This window comes from Dicentrarchus labrax, unplaced genomic scaffold, assembly GCF_905237075.1.
Source record: "Dicentrarchus labrax unplaced genomic scaffold, dlabrax2021, whole genome shotgun sequence".
In the NCBI taxonomy this organism is placed as follows: domain Eukaryota; kingdom Metazoa; phylum Chordata; class Actinopteri; family Moronidae; genus Dicentrarchus; species Dicentrarchus labrax.
Genome location: NW_026136711.1, coordinates 29887773 through 29904552, shown reverse-complemented (window position 1 = coordinate 29904552; position 16780 = coordinate 29887773). Strand labels below are relative to the sequence as shown.

The window sequence follows — 16780 nt, the reverse complement described above, 5'->3', positions numbered from 1 at the left end:
AAAATTGGTATTTTTGAGTCAGTAGAAGGGCGTCATCTATCTCCGTGGGATTAAATAAAAGCTGCGATCTTTGAAGCTCATTATCTCCAAACTACCCTGAACTGTGTCAGAACCTTTTAATGCAAAGCTTACGACACATTAGAGCAAGTACAAGCAATAACATTCACACAAGGCCTCTGAAAATCTATCCTTATCAATATTTGATTAGATAGAGAAAGTAAGACTAATTTTTCTTTCCTAACCACCAGCTCAGTTCAGACTGTGATTGTGCCACCCTGATTTACGGCCACAGAATAAAAGCAGTAGTGATGTATTTTTAATACTTACCTCTGACAGAGTGCTCTGGTGGAGTGCCCTGTTGAAACCTGGCCAACAGCCAGCCAAGTGATAGATTACACACAGCCACAACCCGGCAGAGGTGCAGCGTCGCGTCACCAACACAAAGGCACTTGTACCTTTCTTAAGGCTTTCTTGAAGTCATTAATTAAACCAAAGTTGCTGTCTTAACTTCTTCAAGATTGGGGGTCTCTCAAAAGGACACAGGTATGATAGCAGTTTACATATGAGTAACCAAAGCTGCAGGAAATACTGCAGTCTCTCTAAACTGCTTCACAGACAATAAAACACACAATAAATATTTGATGAGAAGTACTGAAAATAGACAAAAATATATAGGAATGAATTGTGGATCATTTAACACAATCTGTGCTCTGGCGTCACATTTAGTCATTCACTTGTCATGTCAGTCACAGCAGGTTAGGATGTAAAATCAATCCTTTATTTGCAATAACATTAGTTGCTCCAAGAATGGTTTCTCCTCTGAGGGTTAAAGACATTACACTTCAAATTAAATAACATGTCGCACATTTGTCAGACTGCAATCTCATTTTGACAAACATAACACATTCAGCAGAGCACATTAGAACTGCAAAATTTGTCTCTGAAGAGTCTGAAAGCATAAATCTTGTGTCATGTGCTATCACAGGGGTCAGAGGTCACCAGGATGTCAGGGGTCATACTGGATATGGGAGCGCGGGGTCCATCTGCCATGCTTGGCACATACAATGGATCATCTCCTTTAAGATTTAAGAGGACAGAAGCATGAAGTAATGAGTCAGACTTGAAGGAAGAAAATCACCAAGAAGGCGTCCTACATTAGCATTTTAAAGACTTGCTGCCCTCGTTCACACTGGCTTAGAGCGAGTTCATGGGTTAAATGTGCTTAAATCCAGATCCTGACATCCTTTCAGACAAGCGAGGAGAGAAAATGGCAGCAAAATGTCAGTCACAGAACCCAGAAGTGACAAAATATTTCATGACTTTGTGAATTTAGAAAAGTAAGAAATGAAGAGACACAAGTGAAAAGTAGATCATGTTTATCTGTAATATACATTATTTATGGACACATGAACAATGAGCAACTTAAGACAACTTTATTCTTGATTTTTTAAATAACTCAAGGTTACTAACTCTTTCTTGAACACATCTCAAGGACTGTATGAGCAGTGTTGGGCAGTAAATCATTACCAGTAATAATATTACTTCCCCAGTAACTACTAGTGGAAGGAATATCAGTAATAATATTATACTTACCCCCTCTAAAAACATGACTTTAATTGTCCCCTTTACTGATTTGAAATCCAACAATCCACTCACATCCTTGGATTCATTTTTGTAATCCAGGAGGAAACTTGCTTGGAAGATATTTCCATTACTTTGATTTTAACAAACAAAACTGGATTTCAATTTTCTTTTTCTTTTTGGGGAGAAGGGAAACAATTGAACATTTTATAGTAGTAGTAATATAAAAGTGCCATCATGTGACCTGAGGATAGAACTTCAGTGACCTATAATAATAACAGGTGAGAGTATGATCAGTGGGAATAGATGAGAAGAATATGAGTTACAGATTAAAGGAAAATGGAGGAATATATGTGCTTCTGAGGGGATAAATGAAGTAATTTATTATAAATTGAAGTATTTTCTTATTCTGTTCTGTTCTGTGGAACTAGAATGTAATGTGCCTTGAAATGAGATGTATGAATGTAAATAAATAAATCTGTGTTACATTATTACAACCTGGATCTTATTTTCCTAGTTTTGGTTATTGTTACTACCAGTAATGTTTTCCATTGTATTCACTGAGTAATTACTGAGAGCTATCTGATCGTCTGACTGCTCATGTTTTTTGCCCCTTGTGGGCCTAATTGTTAGGACGTGATATCTATAACAAATTCTGCAGCTGCAGTCTTCCATAGAGAAGAATCAAGTGACCACAGCAAGATAAATCAAGATTAATTCATCCTTAGGAGGATACTGACGGTTAAAGGTAAATAAAAGAACGTGTTTGTATTTGTTTTAAAGGGGAATTTTACTTGACTGTGGCACAGAAGACAAGAAGTCAGAGCAGGGTGTCACTAGAAATCAATAGAAGTCATCCTCTGGGGATCGTGAATCCATGAATCTATACTAAATTTTACGGTAAACTGAGCAGTAGTTGTAAAAATAGATACAGTTTCTTTGTGTGAAAGACAGCGTTTGAAGGATGGATGAGCAAATATCTAACTACATTTCCAAAGGCCACAAACAAGCAGAGAAATGACTGCGGAGAATCAGTGGGACAATAGTTACTTCAACATTTAATCTGATCAACTGTGAGCTGAGTCAGTCCCTATCAGTCTGTATGTCTTTACTAATCCTCACATAAACTAACCTGATTTTCAGATTTGTCCAGAAAGGCAAAGTGAGAAAGTTTTCTTGGTTACAACGATAGCCTGAAGGAGAAGTTGCAGGGGGACAAAATGCTACATTAATAATTTATATCACACATTTGTTGAAGGCAGTTTTACTAGTTTACACTGATACTTTCATTATTTATGGGGCTACAGTTCATGTCTGTCGAGGCTGCTGTGAGGAAATCTGACGGACTGAAAGAACACCAAAGCAAAAATATCTTACCAGCGGCGGATTGTCGGGTTGTTTGAGGGGCAACGGTGGAAAAAATCAAAAAGCCACCAGTGCACTGAAAACTGTGATGCATTTATGGTAAAACAGCTTAGTCAGGGTTAGGATCAGCACCCTAGAGGGCACTTTATCACATTTTGTCCACTGGAAAGGCACCGTAGAGGGCACTTTATTGGATTCTGTGCCACAAATGCAGCTGCACTTAATGTTTAGTGCTAAATTGAACATGCTAACATGTTAAAGATTACTAACATGGTGAATTCAATGCAAGACATGTTAGCATTGTCATTGTGAGAACGTAAGCATGCTAATGTTAATCTGGTTTTACAAACAACAAATATTTTTTATTAATGTTACAAATGACAAAGAGTCTACATATTGTTTTAGAGATCTTTCCAACTGGCCAAAATTAAAGGTTATTGATAATGATTGACTGCATGGATTTAAAGGTACTGAATATAGAAACAAATTAATTTAAAATATTGGTGCCTGTATAAAAACGCCTACATCAGTCACAACACGACCTTTTCAAATCCTCACACTGCTGCTGACATGTGACGTGTTGCACTTCATGTTAATTTGATCAGCAGACAAGCAGAAACAATAAAATACACAATTAGGAATCTTAACAGCTTTTTAATATAAATTGTGTATTTTTTGTTATTTATTAGCCTAACTGAGAAACTGAGCGCTTTTATTTGATTACATTTGTTAAATGTTCAGACATGCTACATTCCTGATCATTCATAGTGAACCACTGGAGGGACACCACACTCACTGAAAGCTGGAAATAAATAAAAAAAAACTGTGACCAATGTTGATGCTCATGTGGTTTCTCTTCCTTCTTGAAAAACTGAAGGCCAAAGCAGAGCAGGAGGGTGAGGAGGAGTGGGGAGGGGGGAGGAGGGAGGAGGAGTGGGGAGGAGGGAGGAGGGAGGCAGTCACATGGGAATCAATCAGGCTGCTGTCACATGGTTTATGTTTGCAGGCTGCTGAGCTGAGGGGAGGAGGAGTTTTGGAGAGAAGTTTGTGTAAGAGAAAAGCAGCGGTATTCTTTCATGTAACCTCCCTCAACAAGTAGTAGAGCTGCTTCACCAAACAGCCTGTTATGGAAATCCCAGCCATAAATCTAAAGGTGAGTGTGCCTTTTACCTGATTGTAACGTTGAACTGTTAAACACAGACTGGTGTTAAATGATGTGATAATGTTGTTGCTCAACTCTCTTTGGTAAATCCTCTGTGTGGCAACTACCTGCCTCTGCTTGAGACACAGATCACAGTAACAAGTGAAATGTTGGTGTTTATTGTTGAGTGGTGGAAGAGAATTGTAAAGTTATTTTAAGATATACCCCACCAAAAACATGTTAAAGTGCATCTTAGATCAAACATTGTTATGTTTTAAGTGATGTGCTGCTATGGACAGAGTTTTGGATGTTAGAAACACAAACATTATTTGAGATAATAAGAAGATATCTTTATGTAAAGCTTTAAAACTGGATATGAAAAGAAATGTGTTATATATCATATGAACCAAATAACAATATCTTTTATGAGGCAATAGCTATTCTGTAAGAAACATGCATAAGTGAACTGATGCCTCTGTGTCAGATCATAACCTTTTTAAAAAAGAAGAAGCATTTAATTGAATTATGCCTTTGTGCTGTTCTTTAAAGGCTAAAATGGTTCAAAAGCAGTTTGAATAGCTCTTATTCAAAGCCCAGAAACTTTGAAACATGTGATGTGAAAAATAGATCTGTAAGGTAGCTAAAGGAGCACTCACACTGTGATTTTTTTTTTGGGGGGGGTGAAATGGTGAATTTTCTGAATCATAATTTGGGTTTAAAAAGTTAGAACCAGTAATGAGTGGAACAATGAAATCAATCATCCGGATGAAGCTTCACATTTGATGCCAGATGAAAATTGATCACATGTTTTACGTTTAGTTCTGGTCTTTCTGGCTTTGTGAGCTCACGTAGATTAAACTACTGTAGGGCTGCAACTAATAATTATTTTAAGTATCAATGAAATAATTCATTATTTCTTTAATTAATTGTGTGGTCTATAAAGTGTTAGAAATTACCAAAATATGTTAATGACAGTCAGATGTCCTTATTTGTCCAACCAGCTTCCAAACCCTAAATATATTCGGTTTACATAGAAGCTGGAGCCACTCACTGTTTGAAGGTTTTAGTGGATAAATAATTGATCGATTGTCAACATTTTTGGCGATTCATTTTCTGTCTATTGTCTAATTGCTGTTGACTGAACTGTCCCAAACCACGTGGAAAGTATTAAAAAGATCCTTTACAATGCTGTATTTCTTTTTAACACGTCTTTTTCTCTATCATAGGCCATAGTACTGGTGCACTGGCTGTTGACAATATGGTGAGTTCGAGCACAGGTTTTTTTTTTTTCTTCACAAACCTGAGGAATTTCTCTCCTCGTCTGGCACACACACACACACACACACACACACACACACACACACACACACGGACTCACAGTCTTGATTCAGGCCTAGTCTTGAACCTCCACATCCCGTACTTGTGAAATCAAACATAATTCTTGAGATGTGACTCTGTCTCGTATGAACTGTGTGTTTGCTTTAGGGGATGCATGGCGTGGCTGCCCTCCTCCTTCGCTTGGGGGAACTTCAGTGTTTTAGCTGTTGGGTTGTGGGCCATTGCACAGAGGGACTCAATCGATGCTGTGCTCATGGTGAGTCTTTGCCTTGATTTCTTCATGCAGGCTGCAATCTTAACATCATGTGACACATACAGGAGTCTAACTATAGGCACAGCAATGCGTATCCGTGCTAACCTATTTGTCTGTGGAATCTAGGACAATCTGTGAGCATCCCTTTGAGAAAGCAGGCCTTCCCTTAATTCAGCAAAGAGTACAGTAGGCTGTGGTTTTCATGGTTTGCAGACTGTAGTGTTAGGCCAGTCTGCAAGGGTTTGTTTGGATTTTTGAAGTGGGGTTGTATAAGCTACTTATCCATAGTCAGTGTATTGTCTATAGTAGATGGCAGTGGGCATTCCCCAGTTTGAAGAAGCAGACAGGAGTACCGGCACAGAAGCTAAGCTATGCACTGTTGAGGACTGAGGGCAGCAACAAAACATATTTTAGCCACTCAAAAAAGGCCCTGGTAGCTCACCTGGTAGGGCTGGCCCCCCATGTACAACGGCGGAGTCCTTGCTGCAGCAGCCATGGCTTTGACTCTGACCTTTGCTGCATGTCTTCCCCTCTCTCGCTCTACAGACAGCCCTTTCCATCGTGAAACTGAAACAGTTTATTAGTTATATCCATCTATGCTCTCTTCAAAGCCACCAGACTGCTACGACAAAAACAGTAATTTTATCTTGCCGAACACGCAGGTTGCTAGTATACTGCTGCCTCTATGAGTTAGTTTGTTATTATGTGACTTTTGTGTTTTAATACTTCCATTTTAACTCCCTTTTTTTTTTTAGGTGGCCAAATACTTTTTTTCTGCTGCCCCTGTCCACAGCAGAGCATTGCTTAGTGTCTGCTTCTCCAAACTGGGAACTAGTCCTTTTAATTTTAGATTAGTGTGATGCAAGTTAGACTGTTTCACAAAAAAAAAAAAAGACTGACTAATTTTAAGCCTCAAAAGTTACCCACCCTATCCAGAATCTGAACTACGGTTCAGTCAGTGCCGGCTGCTGACCAGTGGCACCAAATTGCAAAAAAGAGGAAAACATGGCTCATCATTTGTGGTTTGCTAAGAGGAAGGAAAAGAGATTTTAGAGCGTGTAGTAACCTGTGGGAAATATACAGCAGGGAGTAGTTTTTCTATTTGCACATAGAAGCTGTCCTAATCCTGACGGAAGAGTAAGCAGAAGTATTGAGCTCTGCCACATTAATAAGCCAAAGCCTCTCAGCTCTGCTAAAGGTCTGTGGTGCAGTGAGATTTTATCCTACTGGAATTACTGGAATTTGTTTGAATTTTCCAGTTACATGTCCTTTTTAACTTTCGAATTTTGAAAGACTCGTGGAGTGAAGAGAGCGGAGTAGCTTGATGCGAAGGGTCGATCAGTCATATTTTTTTTTAGTTTGAAAAAAGTCTATTTCTAATTCATGGAAAAGTAGACAGCTTTTAATTTAGACGTCCAATCTTAGTTAAGTTGAAGTCTATCTTTGTGAAAGCTGTCACAGACTGCCACATTGGCTGTGAAGATGTGCCAAACAAATACACCACAGGAGAGGCACCTAAAAAAAAAAATAGCTGTCCAGCGTCTCTTTCAATGACACTTTTGACAGTAATGGATTCTGACTGTCAGTGCCATCACGAAGCAACTATAGGGGAGCCTTTTACCTTGTGAATGTTAAAGTCTACTTTCAGGGTTCCTCAGAAAAGACTGAGCTGGCAAAAGGATGTTAATGTACAGGATTCTTTGTGGTTCATGATGCATCTTCAACATCACTCATTCAATTGTACAAGATAGAAGCTAGTCCTGCTATCTCATGTGCATGTGTCAATGTGTTTTTTCTAAATGATTAACTCTAGGGTTCAACATTAAAAATGTCTGAGGTGATTTGAGTGTATCTTTTTGTAAACGCATCACATATTTAACTGACATTTCTTTCTTCGTTGGCTTCTGGAGAATAATTTCTCAACTCAAAATAAGGATTTTACTGTCTCAGATAATAAAGGCAATAGAGTATTTTTAAATTCAGTGTTTTCTATCTTATTTCTTTCTGCACAGCTTGCATTTTTCCTTCTGACTTTCTGGCACCACTTAGATATTTATCTCATTTCTACCAACAAAGCTCTCTTTTTTTTTTTTTTGTTCAGAATTGGAATGACTTTATTTTCCACACAGTATGCTGCAAAGAATATTTCCCGGTGGCATAATTAGATGAGATGTGTTGGCACTTCAGAGCATGAAAGCACTTTCCATACAGTACGTTCAAAAGTCTGACACACCATCTGTGCCCATTAAGACGTCTTTCTCTTTTGTTCTTCTCCTGTAGTTTCTGATGGGGATGGCTGTGACGATATTGACCGACATCATCCATTTTGGGATCTATTATCCGCTGAATGACTTTGCAGTAGAAAGGGGGAGGGACGTGTTTCGCTTCAGCGCAGGAATGGCCATCCTCAACCTGCTGCTCAAACCTGTGTCCTGCTTCTTTGTCTACCAAATGTACCGCGAACGTGGAGGAGATTACAACGTTAACTTTGGTGAGTACAGTGATGTGGGGAGTTTGCAGACTTTTTAAGGAAGTGATCGTATGTCCCTATAAGGATGGTTGTAAAGAAGGGTGGGTTCTGCACAGACTGTCTGCTCTGATATCAACATGAATTTAAGAGAAGGCTCAAACCACAAACTAATTATTTTTAACGAACTGAAACGATATTTGTTTTTGTAAAACAAACTAAGATATAATGAAAATGTAGTCAATGTCAACACAACAAATGGCATTGGTGCATATGTTTATTGAGACTTGGATGTCTACATGACATACATGACTACATAAAGATACCCCCTATATTAACAATATTAACACTAAAACTTATAAAAACTAAACAAAAGAAAAACTTAAACCTAAATGAGCAAAACCCACCCACCCTGGAAACTAACTGAAGATGAATGTGAAAATGAAATAAAAATAAAAACTAATGAAAAAAAAAACTATGATAACTGACTTTAAACATCTCCACAAATGTAGATTCCTACTGTGGAAACTAATGCTATGTACCAGCATAATTAGATAATTGGCTGTGATCTAATTCCCTTTTGAGAAGCAGATGACATGAAATAATGTAAGATAACAAGGTTTCATTGAGTACGCAGTATGGTACAAGTATAATTATAGAACCAGTGAGAAATGATCTACTCTCCACAAAAAAAAAAGATCTCCACCCCTGAGTGTGACCAAAGCTCAAGGTATGCTGTGATGCATGTGTCCAGGGGCGCTGTGAGATGCTCCCTATGTTGTTTTATGCTGTTTGTCATGAAAGGCCTGCCAAGTGCAGCACAAACTAGGAAGACTCTGTGCTAAACCACTGGCAGATGATTCCACAGTCAAACTAATTAGTTACAGTCACAAGACATTTCAAATGCAGCAAAATGTCTGAGCTGCAGTTCGGCCAGGCAAGGAAATCATTTCTCCACGAGTTGTTTGCAGCATTTCTGTGTCATCCTGGCCACTGATTTAAACCGCATAGAGGAACATATTAAACCCATGCAGGCTGAAAAACGTATAATCTGCCATGTTAGAAAAATAGCACAGGACTGATGTGAAAGAAACTCTGTACCAGTGCGGCATGTTTGTCCACAAAAATAGAGATTTTGTGATGTTATTGACTATTGAGTGCACAGCGCTCTCCTTGTGGGATGACAAATGATAAGTACACTTCTTCCATTGACTGGTCAGAGATACTCAAGATGTGTTCTTTGATTAACTGTGTGTGGCCATTGATTTCTGGACTTGGACCCGCACTGCTGAGAGCTTTTTCCATCAGAGATCTCACTCAGCTGTGACGTCTGCTGGACAACATTTTATTCAAAGCTTCATCTATATGGATTAACCAAAAGTGGTTGTACTCATCATTTTTAGTGAAGGAATTTGGTGGTAGTAGTGAAACTGGTTCCGCACAGGGATGGTTAGTTTTCCTAAGACAAACGACAAAAATGACAAAAATAAACCTGGAGGTTGGATATGTTATTTATTATTAACTGTAATGTTACCAGCTAAAATAGTAATTTATTACACTAAGCACTGGGAAAAGTCATAAAATCTCTGGTGTCTGCATTGCGACAGCAGCGCTGCTGTTGACAAAATATATCTCCTTATTTGACTGTTTGGAGGATAATTGAATATTGATGAACCTGCTCTCTCTGTGGTTTTACTCTAACGCCACATACACACAGCAGGTACATCCATTAGACTGTGATTGGCTGCGTAGTGACTGATGAATGTAGCTAATGTTAGGCTCAGACAATGTGTGTTTTAATTGCACTCTGATTGCATAGCTGGCATTAACATGGTTCCCTGCTGCACCAGGCACTCTGGGAACCAGGCAATCAGGTGCATGTGAGTGAACTGTTGATTCAGGCATACAGGCAGCACACTGAATTTTGATTGGCGACCCTCTTATGCTGGTTTAAATCACTTGGGGTTTTGTGTGTTTAGTCTTATTTTTACATTGCTTACTACAATATAGGCTCTAAGTGTATGCAATCACATATTTAACATTAAATTGACAGTTTGCTAAACCTACCCACTTCCCATGAACATTGTTGAGCCTTGACTTACTTGAATAGGCTCTTTGCAACTCTAGTGAGCACAGGCCTTTGACAAATGTCCTCCACCTCACTCTCCTGCAACCTTGACTTGGTGGAGAGGCTTACTCTAGTAACATGCACGCTGAGAGCTATGAAGGATGGGGTTTAATACCCCTGGGAGGTTCAACCAAACCAGGCAGGACGAGGGTGATGAGGCAGATGAAGCAGTCCCCATCCTCCAGGTTCCTGGTTGGGTGTGGGGTTAAAGCTGCAGTAAGTAAATATTTTAAAAACAACTTCTTGTCATATTTGTTGAAATTGTCAGTAAATACAATAAGAAAATATAGTGGTGTTCTAGCTACCTACTGCAGCTTTAACTGCCCCACCCCGGGAAAAAGTGCAAGTCACAAAAACTTTCTCCACATGCTAAAGTAATAAAATAAAATACTAAATATAATAATATATAATATATATATAATAATTGCTCTACTACTACTACTACTAACTACATTAAATTGTGTGCTTAGAGGTGGTGTTAGAAAAAGCTCAATTCACGACATCCACTGTGTGGAATTTGGGGTCTTAGATCCTACTATATTAGAGTTTAGGGTAACAGTGATTGGATTATAATTTGTGATTAGAGCTTCAGTTGTATGTCTCGCTATCGCATGCATCAAATGCGTACTTAACACCCTTTTTGCCAGTTTCTCATTTTGACCCATGTCAATTAAATGTCAGCAGGAGTTAACATGAACTCAGGGAGTTAATTAATTAGCAAGCCAGCTATAGCAGCTGTCATTTCAGCTGGAAAAACTGTCAGTCAATGGCTTTTGTTTACATCCGTAAGAAATCATAGACCCATTGTATTTATGAACTGTGCTAGAATCTAAATCTCGAACATTCAAGAACATGTATGGTTACGCAATCAGTTACTGTGCAATCATCGTGGGTAAGAATTTGTCATAACCTGAATTTCCCTGTTCTTTTCTTGCATGTCATCACTTCTAACCCCATCGTCTGTCTTGCGGTTTGTCACACTGTCATGTTGTTTTATCTAAGTGAAAACTCGTGTTGTCTCATGTTTTTTTTTCCTGTTATGATTTGACTGTTTGTCTTGTGTCTCTTCTCTTCTTCTCTTCTCCTCTCCTTCTTCTCCACTGCTGACCTTTGACCTCTCAGACTTAGAGACCTCTGTGGACAGTCGATGCACTACGGATAGTGCTGACAGTGCCTTTATAGGCCGCCGCTATTGATTCCCGGCTTCTTCCTTTTTTACCATTTCTCTTCTCCAATCATCCTCTTCCATCCTCTCCCACACAGGAAGTAAGATTACAAATCAGGCTGCAGAACAAAAAATACTTTTTTTTCCTTTCCCACTTGTTGATGTACTGTTGTCCATCTTTGTCTTTTTAGTTATTTATACTCGTTTATCTTTTTACCTGTCTATTCCTACATCTGTCATCTCCCATACCTGCCCGAGTATCTGCGTTTGTCAGTGTACTGTTTGTATTCATGTCTGATCTATTATGTGGGTTTATATGATTCTGCAACTTTGCATCTATGTATTATTCAAATACTTTTACTCTCCAGACACCTCATTTGTGTTTGTGTATTCTGTTTGCATATATTTAAAGCAGAGCTGCATGATAGTGCACATTCTCATATCAGCCTAATTAAAGTCAAGATAATGTTTACTTATAATAGACCATGACTGTGACCTGTTTGAAATGAGGCTGCGTTCACACTGCAAGCACAAGTGGCCCAAATCAAATTTTTCTTTTGCTCATATGTGACAATAATCTTTTAAATTCAGATTTGGGCCACTTTCATATGACTTTTCTGCAGTGTGACCTCAGTTTGAGGAGTCATATAAGAATTCATGTGACTTTTACATCACTCTAGATCAGCGGTTCCCAAACTGGGGGTCGGGACACCCAGTAGGGGATCGCCAAAGCTTCACAGGGGGGTCGCAAGGCCTTCTTGATTTTAAAGGGTGCAAGAAAGCTTTAAAAATGTACACAGTAGGCCTTATCTCATCGTCTTGCGGTAAAAACGTGTGTAGTTATAACAACTACAGAGTGAATAGAACAAGCGTCAGGGAGAGAAAAACATAAAATCTGTCAAAAAAGAAGCCTATTAAGTATGTTTGATTGTTAGAAAGACATAAAGACACTTGACTTAAAATATTCACACATTAAATATAGTATGAAATATCCATAAAATATGTTATTTAGTTAGGAGGTCTTCAGTTTTGTCAATGATAGGGGTTCCTTAAGGAAAAAGGCACATGACCGGCAGGATGAAAGGACATTCATCCTGCGGGTCACTTCAGGACCGTGACCTGTTTACACTGGATTCTGATATAGGCCACATTTAAAAAAAAAAAAACAATGAACAGCCAAACAAAAAAAAATCTGATTCGAGCAATAAATCAAAATTGAGCACTAAGGCTTGCAGTTTGAACAAGTAACACAGGTTATTGGAGGTTTGTTTTATAAGAATTATTAATGTCTGCTTTTTAATAAAATAAAAGAATAAACGTCACAATTGCAAAGAGTTAGTTAAATGAATATATACTTCAAATAATTAAAATCATCCAAACCCCCTGCAATGAAGGTAAATGGCTTGTTTGATTAGCATTAATATGTGCATGTTTGTCACAGTAATAGGACTCCAGGCCATGCAGAGGTAAGAGTGTTCGATCCTTTGAACTTACGAAAACAAGTTTTTGGTATTCCGGCCGCGTCAGAGTCGGGGGGCTGTTTGTTTCTGAAGACTATTCAGATGGATTACATCAGTGCCTTCATAGTATTTATTATAAAGCATGTTTACATGAGGCATGATACATCCCAGCAGCTCTCAGGTCAGTGTACACAGCTCCAAAGAATCCTGGATTAATGGATAAGAAGATTCTGCTCACATGAGGAAGGCTGTTGAACATTTTTTAGACTAATTCTCAGATTATTGATGGTGGTCTGTTCCTGTGGCCAGATTCTATTCAATTAACCGCAGTGCAAGCAGCTAATCAGACTGTTGTGAGTGTAGAAAGAGAGTTAATGGGAGGAATTTCACCACCTCTCAACAAGTTTGTTTTAATGTTCTCTCAGCCGGGCATCCAGAGCCAATGTGAGCTTTACTGTGTGTTCACAAAAAGAGTTTCTAACCATACAATCTATATTTATCCAGAGGGGGCCAGATGCTCAAGTCAGGAAAACAAAAAAAGCAAAAACAAATCTGCCCAACTGTGTCATGAATCTGTGTGTGAGGAGAAATGAGTGTGAGCCTGTATAAATCAAGAAAGAAAAAGTTGCATAGACGCTTTTCTAAGGGGCCTTTACTTTGTCTTAATATGTATATTGCAACATCCCTGATTAGTTGGTGTTTCTAGGCAGATATGATTATGAATAATACATTTGCATGGCAGTGGTTGTGTGTATTGAAGACTTTTTTTTTGGTTGTCTCTGCAGGTTTTCCCTCTGTATCACGAAACAGAGATGCCTACCAGTCCATTGACCAGCAGGATGAGTCTTCAACCCCAGCAAATCCGTTCAACCAGGCCCAGGACAGCAAACCAGGAGTCCGCACATACTGAGAGAGCCAGGCGGTGAACAATGCAGCCTTTTCCTCTGACTTCTCATGCAGCAGTACAGTGCTTAGGGGCAGTTTTTTTTTTTACAATCGATCCCATCACTGTGTTTTGTACAACTGGTCTGCTGCAGATTGCAGCACTGAAATTTAATTATTTTATTATGGTAAATCGTTAGCTCTGATTGGGTTTTAGAATAAAATATGGCACACATAATTTTTCCTTCAAAGGTGGTAATGTTTTTGCTGAGCCAGCACATCGCTGCTGAATAAATACAGAGAAAATCATGCTCCGCCACTTTCATGCTGTGTTACTGTTGTTACTGCTATTTTTAGTGGAGAGGTGTTGAATGGAACTGTTGTGTCTGCAGCTGTTTTGTCAGTGTACTTTTTTTCCAAATTACTCTTTTTTTTTTTTTTTTTTGTACAAATGTGGCACTTACAGACATTAAGAGGCTTGTCTGTTTTCTTTGTGATCTGTGAATTATTACGTTCTACTTGTATGCAGTGTTTGTGTGATGATTATTTTCCAGTTAGTCTGTGTTCTACGTTACAGCAATGCTTAAAGCACTGGATGGTTTTTAACACAAGAGGACTGAAATGAATGTTCAATGTGAGTGCCTTAGAAGCTACTTTGTGCCTTTTGTACTTTTTCAACTCATAAGAGCTGAGAAATCCTTATACCGGATTGACGACATGATGACCAAATATGAAGTTACAGGCCTTTCTTCTGATAACAAATGAGCAGGACCTTGCAGTGCAGCACACAATCAGGCTCTCCTCCTTATTTCTGGTGTTGATCTATGCAATGTATTAAAAGTACTGCCGTATCTAGGTCTGTGACTATGCAAAATACATAAAAACATAAGAATGTTTGAGAAAAGAAGATAAATATGTAGATTTTTGTAATGATCAGTTCACTGTGCATAAAACTGTTTTCATTTCAAACTATTTTAAATTGTTAAAGTTATTACCATATAAGTGAAGGCCTCTAGACTGCCATAAACACTATTGTAATGTAAAACCTTCAATAAATTGCAACCTCGGATAGCCACTGATCTGTTAGAATATGTTCCTACTGTAAAAGGACAGTAGATATGAGACAGATTTTTCACATCACAAATGTTAAATGTTTGCAGCAGCACTGTCTTCAATGGATGGTGTGTAATACCTCACATCATACATTGAATACTGAATAAAGTGTGCACTCTCAGTTTTAGTGCAAATTGCGTAATGGTAGTAGTGGTTACAGAGTAAGGGAAGTTCACGCTGTGGCTGCAGGGTGGATTTTACTGTGACTGTATCATTTGGATTTTTTTACGATCAGTTTTCTTTTGAAAGACTTTCAGGTTCTGAGTTCCTGTGTTGAAATCATGATGACCTGCGTGACAGAATGGGGATGTGGTAACCATATTGGTCATATAATGGTTATGTGAAATAATCACTGCTGTAGTACCAGAGGCTGTTGAGTCATATTTATCATGAGAGGCACCTGATTTGCTTACATACCTCATGTAATTATACCTTAATTCAGTTAGTTCACTGTCCTAGACTGTCTTTTACTGTCTGTAAACTGTCTGTCTGACAAAACAAACCATAACTGATGGTTCCACGTCCCTGTGAGCCTATAACAACCCGTTACTAGATCACCGAAATACCAAATGATTAACACTTACAGCTCTCTGTGATAACTTAGAATAGCACCACCATTGAAAAAAAGTAAACATTTTCAACAGCAGGTGATTGTGTGACTGGGAATGACCTGCAGAAAGGCAATAACATTGTTTTTTGTAATTCTGTTCATAATAAAAAATAATTTAAAGGACAACTGTGTAGGATTTAGTGGCATCTAGCGGTGTAGTCGCAGATCGCAACTTCCTCGCTTCACCCAGCCCTTCAAATCATGAAGGGGAAACTGTGATTACTGTAGAAACATGGTGTTACGCTGATGATAAAAACAGCTCATTCTAAGGTAACAAAAACATAACAATTCTAATTTTCAGGTGATTAAACACTAATGAAAACACAGTGATGAATGTTATGTTCCATTTCTGCCTCCTGAATGTTACACACTGGACCTTTTTAAAAGGACCAGGAATATTCTAGGTATGAATAGACAGTTCAGAAGGGTCTCTGATTAAGCTAAATGAGTTCATCCTGTAAGAGACTAAAATGTCATATTTGACTATGAACATTTTTTTACATAGTTTCTTATTATCTTGATACCTGCATTAAATATGATCTTAATTTGATAATGTAACATGACAAGAAAATTATTTTTTTTTGTCATGCTGTTTCATTTGCTTCCTCCTGGAAAGGTGGACATATCCTAAAATATGGCTGCTGTAGTTGCTTCAGCTTAATGTCTCTTGCTCTGATAATGAATGTATTTTTCTAATTGAAAGGCACAAGGCTAGACAACTTTAAAAGAATACAACTGTTACTACTGCTGAAACTTTGTTTTTACTAAATTAAGATTATAAGAGAAAAATATGAAAAATGTGGGCTGCATGTTTTCATGAAAATCCTGCAGCTCTGCCTTAATTTTGGTTCTAAATTGTTCCAAATGCTCTTTTTATGACTGACTGGTCATATTTGACACGTAAGAGAGTCTGTTGTTGTCATCCTTTTTCATTACAAGGTTGCCTCTGATTTGACATTTTATGTGGCAAGTTGTTTTTTTCTTAAAAATAAAGAACAACGATGTATAACATGTATGTATGTATGTATGTTGAATGATGTTTTATAACACAGATAAACCATATGCACAGAGGATTTGTATTTCTTCTCCTCTCTGCTCCTCTCAGAGATCTCTTTATTGCCCTGCTTTTATTTATCCAACCAGACAACACATTTATCTTCCTTTCCTCTTTTACTCACATTGTTCCTCTCCACTGTGCATATTCCCAGAGCCATACTACCTTCAATGCCAAAAAATCAGCTCAACCACTATTTACACTGCAACGGCACTTGACTTAA

The 16780-nt window shown here is 38.2% G+C and overlaps 1 protein-coding gene across 1 annotated transcript; it reads left to right on the top strand.

Moving 5' to 3' along the window:
• The first annotated feature begins 3935 nt into the window (after positions 1-3935).
• On the top strand, positions 3936-16518 carry agtrap (angiotensin II receptor-associated protein). Its single transcript, XM_051415703.1, has 5 exons — positions 3936-4099; positions 5314-5348; positions 5573-5681; positions 7959-8169; positions 13684-16518. Exons 1-5 carry the CDS (start codon positions 4073-4075, stop codon positions 13806-13808), a joined length of 507 nt encoding a protein of 168 aa, XP_051271663.1. The 5' UTR covers positions 3936-4072; the 3' UTR covers positions 13809-16518.
• The last annotated feature ends 262 nt before the right edge of the window (positions 16519-16780 follow it).

Coding starts and splice junctions, on each gene's coding strand:
- agtrap (XM_051415703.1), top strand. CDS start 4,073: ATGGAAATCCCAGCCATAAATCTAAAG. Junction 5,349..5,572: donor CACTGGCTGTTGACAATATG/GTGAGTTCGAGC, acceptor TGTTTGCTTTAG/GGGATGCATGGCGTGGCTGC. Junction 8,170..13,683: donor AGATTACAACGTTAACTTTG/GTGAGTACAGTG, acceptor TTGTCTCTGCAG/GTTTTCCCTCTGTATCACGA.